Source organism: Tuber melanosporum, assembly GCF_000151645.1.
Source record: "Tuber melanosporum whole genome shotgun sequence assembly, scaffold_162, strain Mel28".
Classification (NCBI taxonomy): domain Eukaryota; kingdom Fungi; phylum Ascomycota; class Pezizomycetes; order Pezizales; family Tuberaceae; genus Tuber; species Tuber melanosporum.
The window spans coordinates 227,585-238,142 of NW_003298822.1; the positions used below are offsets into that span (position 1 = coordinate 227,585).

Consider the following 10,558-nt stretch of genomic DNA (forward strand, 5'->3'; position numbering starts at 1 on the left):
GGTGCAAAAGGTCCCGGACTTTAACGCCAGTAACCTTACCAGTAGCTGGATCTTTTATCAATTCATTCACCTCCACGTGATTGGCGATAGTGGCACCATAAAGCGCCGCTGTAAGCGCAATGGATACGTTCATGCGGGAGTCGTTATGGGACCCGTCTATCCCAATGAGTCTTCAACCAGCCAGAACAGGGGAGAACCACGAACCGTAGTATACCAAAGCACCTGCCAGTCCGTTCCCTTTCAGCATAGGGAATGCCTCCAGGGCTTTACCCCTAGTCAAAAAGTATGAACTTTCCAAATTCTCTTTCCCAGCCAAGAAATCGTAAACTTTAGTTCCAACCCAGAAGTATGGAGCCTTCCACCATTCGTAAACAGGTAACATGATAGGCAAACTCATACTCAAATGAGGGGCTGTGGTCAAGAATACTGCACGTTCCTTAAGCGCTTCTTTGACAAGCTGATACTGGCTGTAATCCAATTCCTTCACTGCTTTCTCAAGATAGCGTACACCTCCATGAACAAGTTTTGTACTCTTACTACTTGTCCCCGAAGAAAAATCGTCGCGCTCCACCATCGCCACCTTGAGGCCACGACTAGCAGCATCCAGAGCAATTCCACTACCTGTAGCACCACCTCCAATGACCAACAAATCGTACCCACTTCCCTCTGTCCCAGCTCGCAGGCGATTGATCTGTTCCTCTCTGGTTGGTAGGGGCGGAAATTTTGGAGGCGCAGGAACACGACCCATCACGTTCGGACGCCCATCCGTAGAAGCAGTGTCGCGATCTTTCCCGACAGAGTATGTGTGAGAAGCGGGGCGAGGTGAGTATGACTTGTAGGCAACAAAGCCACCAACAGCCACGGTTGTTCCAATAAGAAAGGGTCTCCTAAGAGAGCCCATTGAGGAGCGAGCTCCGGCCATTGGGTTTGACAGACGATAAAGAAGAGAGGACTGGCAGACGAATGGAGAAGGGCGGGGGACGGAAAAGAAAACGGGAGGGGGTAAAAAAGGATCGAGGGCGACGGACTATTGCTTATGGCTTCGTGAGTTTTTGTCTCAAAGGGGGGAAGGAAGCGGGAAGAGACAAATTGGAGTGGAGGTTCAACTACAAGTACAGTCGCACCTCGCTATCCCGGAACGCGCTGAACCGGATACCGCGCTGAACCGGATACCGCGCTGAACCGGACAAAATCTGTGGTAGCTTTGGACTTTCATATAATTCATCCCGCTGAACTTGAAAGAGGCAAGTTTCGGATTTGTATGATATCTAGATGCATGCCCCCCCTGGTTCTCTTAGAAAGTTGATCTGCTGAACCGGATCCCACCAGAACTAACAGTTGAACTAAGCTAGAAGGAAAGAGTGTGGCAAAAGAAATCTAGGAGTAAAGAAAAGGAAAGGAAGGAGAATACTTGGAAAGGGTAGGGGGATTCTAGTATACACACCTCTGGACTTTGCAGACAGAGGATTGAGTTCTTCAGCTGGAAGTTGACTATGTTCTGTTCGTTCAATTTCGATAATGCCTATGACAAAGTCAATTAAAAAGTCCAGCTTAACAGCTTCGCATAATTATTAACTGTGCCACCTCTGGGCACAGCATCCTTTGCCCTGCTTGCCTCTCAAGAGAATGGTAATAAGGGAGCTTTATTTTTTCTCTGCATTTTTTGTGCTATTCATGAGACCCCGCTGTTCCGGAAACCCCGTTGTCCCGGATGAAATCCGTGAAATTTGGCCATCCAGGATAGCGAGGTGTGACTGTACAGTACTCGAGTTCAGCAGAGCTATCTTAAATTTACGTCACTCGGGGTATTCTAACGCCTCCCGCTTTGACCCTTTAACCGTTGCCCAGCCCGAGATATTTCTTCGCTTTTGGCACAAGCACACAGCACTCGAGCAGACTCGAAGTCCAAATTTTTCATGGTGCAAATGATCAGGGGTAAAACAAGAGAATGTAATCGAACGAGACACCTCTACCGGTATTGTCCTCAGATGTCTCGGGCCTGAAGTTCATGGTGGAGTGACATTTTGGCCGTGAAAAGTGGCTGTTTCCCTCCACACTAAAGCACTTCGAAGCGACAAGAAGGTTCCCCATCTCCCCATATGATAGACTATCGCTCGAGCACCATAGGTGTGAGTACAGTACTCGTACTTGTACTGGTAAGGGTACTTGTACATTTCGGCTTTTTCTCCGACGAAAAAAACAAAGCGCGAGATCTCCCGCTTAATTTGTCCCTCACGAGGGCATTGTGAGGCCACTACGAATGATACAGATTACAGAATGGCACTCATACAATACTCGCATCCAAGCCTATAGAAGATAGAAGTACTGTAGAGATGCGTGGGTCATCTCAAAAAACGGGTGAATGAACTGGTGGTGGGTGGCTGGTGGGTTACCCAAACTTCCATCCAATTGGTTGTGGTGCAAGACTTCTCCTGAAAGAACTGTGCGGCTCAACAAAATCAGATGGCCAAACAAGCCACATCCCGCAGAAGTTCCAGCTCGTCATTGTCCCGATCGGCTCATGGGCTCCACCTCTTCTTCCACAGTAGGCCTGCCTGACTTTTTAAACTTGGGCCTGTTACTCGAGTAGTTCATGAATCTCAAAAACTGAAGACCCTTCAAACAAACATCGCCACAATGCTTGACACTATGGGTTTTAGGGGTTGTCTGGAGGCCTATCAGTATGATACTCGAGTAAATTTATAGATAGTCTACCGACACTTGTGCTCAACACTCCTGCCCCCCAATCGTGTCTATTGCCTACTGGAGTTCCCGCAACCGATGACGCCACACGCAAGCCAGCGTGATACTGGCAAAGCATTCTGTTGGATATAATTCGCTGAGCGCAGGAGGGATACTGCTTAGTCACTCTGCTGTGCTGTTGTTTCCCGGAAAACTTCTTCCCAACAATACCGGTACCTCAATGGAATTGATCATCTTTTTTTTTACCTTCGAACAAAACAATCAATCTCACTAATCCAATTACTGTCTATCACTGCCCTGTTCCTCCTACTCTTGACAGCCCTCCTCGCAACACTGTATTCCATCTCTAACCTTGCCTCTCTGCCGCCTTCTGGATTTTCCCAAGTGAATTTGTCGCTCCATGATTACCATTCCGTCACAGATCACTCAATATATACTCGTATACGCTCGAGGGTCCCGAAATCCTCAATTCTTCCATTCCACACCTGTTACAGAGTGTGGCTAGGTCCCTTCTACCTTTTTAAATCCTTCTGTCCGAGAGACCGCCCCCTCGCGCCCATTTCTAGATACTGGCAAGCTGTCCAACATCTGCCGGGGTAACCCGAGGCACCGGTAGGCTGGAAGATCCCATACTTGTACGATAAGTCATTCAAACTCGCTTACCAAAGATCGGATAGCACGAGGCACACCCGATCTCCCCCGTCCCACCATACCTCGAGCACAAGTACTTGTACGAGTACGAGTAGATCAGACTAACAATGATTTAAGCACGGTGGCACTGTGCCTGCTTTCCTCTCCCGAAATGAGATGGACGATACCTTGAAACTACCACCTCTCGCGCTGCGGGAACATACGATGAAATCCTTTTGCCGGAGGAAACAAAACACCCCAGAAGGAGCGAGAAAGGGGGACCGGCTTATTGCTTCTTCAGAGATCTCAAAATAGCATCCCAACTTTTCATGGCATTGTGTAGCATGAAATTTCCCCTCCATGGCCGACACAAGAACTCGCCGCACAGGCGCTCCACCAAAGCCCTAAGTTACCCCTTGTTTCCTCCTCCGCCAAGAACCCGTTCCAGCGATCCCCACCGATCCAGCCACACCAGCCCCGGGCGGGGTTGACTTCATCAGGCTACTCGAACCTCATCTCTCAGGGAACCGCTTCCCCAAATCATAAGGCACAACCCAAACCATCTTTATCCCCGCCTCGGGATTGCGATTAGGAATGCACCATTGCCACCTTAACGATCGTGTCAACGATTTCATACAGATCCATATACGAGGACGTTTCCAAAGACCAGCTTTTGCCATACCCTTCGCACAACCCTAGGACTAGAAGCCCTCTACCCCTATAGTGTCTTGACTTGCTACTACTCCTTGCATCGAAACTGTATCGTATGATAAGAAAGCGCGGTAGTGTCGAGGAGGGCCAGGCTCCCCCACCGGAATGCCGAGAGCGCTTGGGTACGTGGCACGATCCGTAAGGTAACGGGGCAGTGGCTATCATACCGATGACCGGATACTCATGACCCCCGGAGATGGGGGGTGGGTAGCCCTCATCACCTAACTCAGTTCAACTGACCATAATCCAATCCAAGAGCCGAATTAATTCTAGCCGGTCGGACTAGGAACTTTCTCAGCACTGTCTTCAATCTTCAATGGGGTGGTTTGGTCAAGAGTGTTTCCTATGCCTTCGGGGAGTTTTGCCAGCTACCCGGATTGTTAGGTAGCCTTAATCTTATGGTTTGCCGGGGGAATCCCCGTTCTTTCCCGGTGCAATTTTCAATAGTCGACCCCTACCAGCTCGGGTGGGCAAATAAACCCTAACCCATGGTATATCATGAGCATGGCTTGGGGATACGCAAATCCGGCGGAGGCAAAGTATATGTTCGTATCGTACGGTGAATATGCATACGGGCAATTGACGGACGGGTAGAGATGCCGACGGACGGGTATGCCAGCGGACAAGAGAACAAAGTCATGAGCATGACGAGCAGCGTCCATGATTTCCAACAATGATTCCCCAGGTTTTCATAACCTTTGAAATGCCCGTGATGTGGCGGTAAAAGTGGTTCAAAACCTGTGGTTTTAGTTGGCCTGCTTGCTTTTGTCCTTGCTAATGTTTGCTAGCCGATTGCCAATGTATGGAAATCGGAATTCAGGGTGTCCTCCGTCCTGGCGGGCTCGTCGGGTAATGGGTTCGGTGGGTTGTTGCTTCGGCAGGGGCACGGTTTCTGGCGTAGTGGGTCACAGGGGGTGTGGCTGACGGTAGGAGTAGCCTAGAGGATAGGCTCTGATGCTTCGATGACACATATCTAGGGGCTGTTTAGACCGTCCCTAGTTAGGTTGGACTGGGCTGAAGGTTTCTTTACTCGAGTCGGGCCGGGCCAGGACCTGATCCCGAGGGCTTTCAATACCAGCAGCTAAGTTTATCTTTGTTGACATCTACAGAAGGGCAAAGAATTGAACCCCTTGAGAACATTTTTAAGACTGTCCATGATTCAGGGATATCCGGCAAGCGCTTACCTTTTGTTAGTTCTTGCTTTGGATTTTTCTCTTGGGTTTCAGGTTCTGCAATTACCATTTCTCTTTATCCTGGTACCTGCCTTGTTGAAAGGAAGGCATGTCACGAATTGCAGGGGATCAGTGAACCGAAGCGGTCTTTTTCAAGAACAGCCTGGCCTGACTGCGGCAAAGTAGCTTTTCCAAATAAAAGCCCGGCCTGGCCTGGGCATCTGGTGGCTTCGCCTGGGAATCTGCAGGCTTTGCCTGGGCATCTGTGAACTTTGCCTGAGCATCTACGGGTTTTTCCTGGGCATCTGACAGCCCTGTTCTGGGTTGTCCCAAGACTTGACCCGCCGGTTGCCTGGGCGCCGCCGGGTTTTGGCGGCCGCTAGGGATTTCGACCGGACTGACCGGACTGCCAACCCGTGGCCCGGACCACGGTCTGGACTGGCCGCTTGGGATCACAGCAGGGGATGGTAGTCTCTGACGCTGATTAGAGAATCAAATTAATGCGGGTACGGCCCCAAAAACAGCGGGGGCGGTCACAACGGGTTACGGGGGCTGGGAGATCGGTTTCCTTGACAGAAGACACTTTTTCGGTGAATGTCTGTTTTATGTCTCGTTGATGATATATCCGATAATCTGACGTATATTAGGATTGAATAGAACAGTAGTAGTGGGTGAAGGTTATACGAACCGATCCAGACCCAAATAGGAGCAAGCTGACCTGTCAAATGAGCGGGCGGAACTGGGTCCACAACTTCTCAATTTCCGTACGGTTCTTCTCAATTTCATTAGGGTTCTTTTTGAATTCGGTATGTACTCGTGGCTCGGAGCCAAGAATGGGCACCTCTTTTGGAATAGCCCCTGCCGATCCGAGGAATGTATGGTGTTTTTGCCGCTTTCTAAAGGGATGCATCCACCACCCCTATAGAGGGAGTACTGTAATAAATATCACTAACCTTGGTAGTGAGATTTTTCAACCCTGAGACTAAATAACTCTAACAGGCATTAAACACTACTTTGTTTCCTCACTGCGCCATCATGGCTCGATTTCGTTCATGTCAGTGAAATTTTGCAGCAAGAAAGGAGCACGTCTAAGTTTTCGTAAGAGCCATTGTCATAATGATTGATCGTGGTACAATCACTCCCATCAAGTATTGCCACCGGTACTGTCAAGCAGCTCGAACTCTATGCTTTTTAAGTGTTCTGGTGCGCAATTCCAATAGAGGTGCCCATTCTTGGCTCGGCGACACGAGTATTAGCAGGAGTTTTCTCAGTCTCACCTATCTGGTCCCCATGTAATGCCATGATTTGTATACGGTACTTACCAAGCCAAACTCCCTTTCAATTGCGACCTTCGCTTCGCCGCGGGTCGTGCTAACATCTCCTTTGAACGTACAGAGATCCTTTCAGGTTAGCTTTCACTATAAACCCAATTAATACAAACAAACAATACTTTTATATTGCCGGTGATACAGTATCTAATTTTTCAAAAAAACGTCAGTAATTCAGGTGCTTGTTAGATGCAACTTCAATAATCAGACGGGTAACGTGGACATACCAAATGATCATCGTGCCTGTTACTAGTTTCTTGGTTGGTCTCCTTGCTTTTGCCGTCGTTGTCTGGTTCCTGCTCGGGGACTCCAGTGTCGTCTCCGGTCAAAAGTTTTAAACAGCGATAACTTTCTGGAGCGAGTAAAACCACAGTCGTCGCAATCACGAACTATCACTCGGCCGAAACGAAACTCCAAGTGTTGTAATATGACTTCCAGATATGCATCGGTTTTGTCATTGGCTACGACAGAATGTTTGTGGTATGAGCTCATTACTAGTTGAGCTCATTACATGGTTGACTACAGCAGAGTTTCCTCGGAAACTCTATTTTAGAACTTGCTTGCTTGATCTCCTCACTCGCGTTTCCTTTCCCCCCACTACTACATTGTGGAGTATCATTGTCGTTGATCCCCCTTGTGCGAAGCGCATGTCGTGGGTGATTGTAGCATGGTCTTTTGTGGCATAGGTAGTGCTCAATAGCCCCCCGGTAGAGCATCAATCAAGCAAGAAGTTCAACTTCCAACAGGAATTGCGACACCAAGACGTGCTGGTAGCAATCAAAAGACGGGTAAGAACAAATGAACAAAACAGGCACCTCGGGGGACTCTCCCACTGCCGTACTACTTCCACCCCCACTACCACCCCCGTCGCCGATATCACTTCCGTCGCTGAAATTACTTTCGTACTTACAAACAAAGACTCAGACCCAACAAAGACGTTCCAATTTCCTTCCGCGCTCCTTCCTCCCATACTCCGGCTGACTTCCATACTCCCGCCGGCATGCTACCGTGCCGGTCCGAGACGTGATACGACAAACTGAAGTTCAAGTCGGTGAACAACAAAAGGACCGGCGATACTGCTAATCAAGTTGGGTAGGTGGATTGAGGGCTGGATAGACAAACGAATGGGTGGCTAGTAAACTGACAAGAGAATAGGTAAACGGGTGGATGGATGAATCTTCTTTTTTTATCTTTTGGGTATAAACTGCTTCTCCACTTTCTCAATTAATACCTTTTTGTTTGGTCCAATTTGGTTGAGAATTGGTCAAGTTCTTATTTTTTACTTATGTCTTGGTTGTCCGGTTTCCTGGTAATGTCCGGTTTCCCCGTGTGATACGTTAATTGCGGAACGAAACATTTATTACATGCGATGAGAACTACATGCCATGTGATACTAATTTCACCGATTCAAGGCCTCCGACTGAGACTACTCGTTCTTATCCCCATCCTGTGCCACCATACCCTAGTGCTTTTATATTTATGACTTGGCTCTCGCTTTCCACTTTCTCCTAGTTGTTCCTCCTTTTCTAGCAGCTTCCATACCCACTAAAGTACGCGGATACCGGAAGCATACCGGAAGCATTGGGTCTGCTGCTCCTTTGTGCTTGGCCCATCATGCTGTCCCAGCAGAGGCCACATCCGCGAACCACTCTGATCAACCGGAGCCCCCGGCGATATGTATTGGGGTTGGTATTGCACTGTCTCCAATTACACCCCCCGTCCGGCCGGTTTTACAAATTCACCTCGACCGGTGGCTAGCATACTCTGACTATCTCCTCCACAGAATTAACTGTCCTTGGCCCTTAAAACAAGGGAGGGCTGCCCTCTCATGTCCCAACTAGGTGTGATATGGGTGTTATTGGCTGTTTGGAATATTTTTTGTTAGTCTATAGGGGGTGGTATTCGGGTTTATTCTGGGAGAGAATTTTGAGTGCGGTGCCAGATCAGAGCTACTGTTGGACTGGGAGACTTTGGACATGGTTGGAATGCGGGTGATTTGGGTTTTCATCTCAAAATGTAGCAATTAAATCTCACGATTGCTCCCTTAAACAGGTAAGGATGGAGGAGAAAAACAAAAGGAATGGAAATAGTTCAAGTGAGGGTAAAGCGTACTCCATCTTCTGTCGCCCTCTTTTGCTCAAAGATCTCCTTCAACCCCCGTGTGCTTCTCACACTTGCCCCCCGCTCTCCTCCCCAATCTCAACAGGCTTCATCGCCTCCACCATATCCCTACATCCACCGCTACCTTCTTCCAACCCTTCTCACATGCGGGATATGCAAAATCCCCTCATCTTATGACGGCCGTAGCACGCTGGCGTATCTCACCCATACTCCAGCTCCCCTCGATCCTCGCGTAACCCCATCTTCCTACATTTCATGATTTCGATTTTGCGGGTTCCGAGTATGGTGGTGGCTCAACGCCGGGGGTGTCGGGTGGGCCGCTGCTAGACTCATCGCTATTTGAACGGTAAGCTTAAGCAATGACAAATACAGTCAGTAATGGATGCTCGCCTATGGATTCTCTCGCCCAATACGTCTAACGCCTCTATCTGGCTGGGGCACTGTACGCCATTTGCCCTGTAATCAAGGTCGCTCAGAATCCGACCCTCGAAGAGTTGAATCGCACTAATAGCCATTCCAGTCCTCCCATCCCCATACCCACAATAGACGATTGTGGTCCCCGCTTTTTCGTAGGCATTCCAGATTTGGTCAAACTGCTCCTGAGTGGGTGCGGTAAACTCCAGAGCCTTGATGTGCGAATACATGATTTCGGCAGCACGAAGCCTACCCTTCTCCCGCGACGATATCTCCGTAGAGTTCAAACTGATGATGTTATTTATCCCATGGCTGACTAGGAATCCGATTGAGGTTTCGTTGATAGCTTCATCAGAATCCTCGCCATCGTAGTATGGCGCAGATGACCTTGCAAGACGACCAGGAACCACCCACTCGAACCGCCTAAATACTGAATCTTGGAGCTGGTGGAGTCCGAATGGGGTGCATTCATTCCCAAACTTTAAGTCTGGACTGCTGCTGTTGACACGTTGAATTGGCCAGCGCTTAGTGCCACTTTGAGGGTTGGACCTTATTGAATACCCGCCTAGCTTAAGCCGCGTGAAAATAAAGCACTCCCTAGGCTCGTGATGGGGTACGGCACATCGAAATTGGTCACGGTTCCAGCCCATAAAACACCCGGTATGCTCATTTCGCATGCCAATTTGAAAGTCTGAGTTCATCTGACAAACCCACATTTGCTTTTCATTTTTCACCTTATATTCGTTGAGATACACCCTCTCTCCTTCTGCTGTGAAAACCAAGCTCGTACTGAAAAGGCTAATGGCAAATCTGTCACCTACGTTTAGGTTGTCGTTACCGCGTCCGGGCGGGAACATGGTGCCGAGGCGTTGTAGTTTAATATGAAGAAAGGAGTTTGAAAATTTGAGTGGGGGAGGATTATTCCAATCTTTGCTGTAGGCTTTAGAGACCCTATATCTCGCACGCTCCGGCTAGCAGTGGGGACAGTAAGGCCCTTATAGTCAGGATCCACATCCGAAGGGTGCCCCTGCGGTTGACGCTCAAGTTATCATAGTTCGTACACGTGAGTACTCCGGCAAGGCAACCACTATGCTTGCCGCACGGTAGGGTGTGCGGGAAAATCCCTCACTCGAGTACCCTACTTGTATAATACTTGTAATATTGTCCAAGTCGGTTAAATTGGAAACTTTTGAGAACCAACACAATCGGGGCCTGGCCAAGCACCGCACCACGATTTACAGTGCTTATACTTGTGCGAGTACCTGTACTGTTGCGATTCGCTATCCCAGTTACCTTGCTGATATCGGGATCCAGAGACAAAAAGTCCTTAAGAAGAAATAACTTAGTGCCTTCCTGACAGCGCACAGCCTGAGTTATTTGGCTATGTTGGATCTGATTAATAGTTTTCGATATTCCGTTAATCTGCCAAACTAAGCCTACTGTATCTTGAGCTAATGTTATTAGACTATTTATAGTGAT

At 48.6% G+C, this 10,558-nt stretch overlaps 2 protein-coding genes; both read right to left on the reverse strand.

The window, feature by feature from the left end:
* Window positions 1–1,055, reverse strand: part of GSTUM_00003213001 (uncharacterized protein) — a gene marked incomplete at its 3' end in the record, with an annotated part of 2,425 nt that extends 1,370 nt beyond the window's left edge. The window contains exons 1-2 of the mRNA XM_002836857.2: window positions 205–1,055; window positions 20–156 (exon numbers count right to left, since the gene is read on the reverse strand). Of these exons, the coding sequence (XP_002836903.1) occupies window positions 20–156; window positions 205–922 (855 nt within the window). The 5' untranslated portion in view covers window positions 923–1,055.
* A 7,945-nt stretch (window positions 1,056–9,000) lies between these two features.
* GSTUM_00003215001 (uncharacterized protein) lies at window positions 9,001–10,012 on the reverse strand (the record flags this gene model as incomplete). XM_002836858.2 has 1 exon in its annotated part: window positions 9,001–10,012. Exon 1 carries the CDS (start codon window positions 9,934–9,936, stop codon window positions 9,001–9,003), a length of 936 nt encoding a protein of 311 aa, XP_002836904.1. The 5' UTR covers window positions 9,937–10,012.
* Window positions 10,013–10,558: the final 546 nt, after the last annotated feature.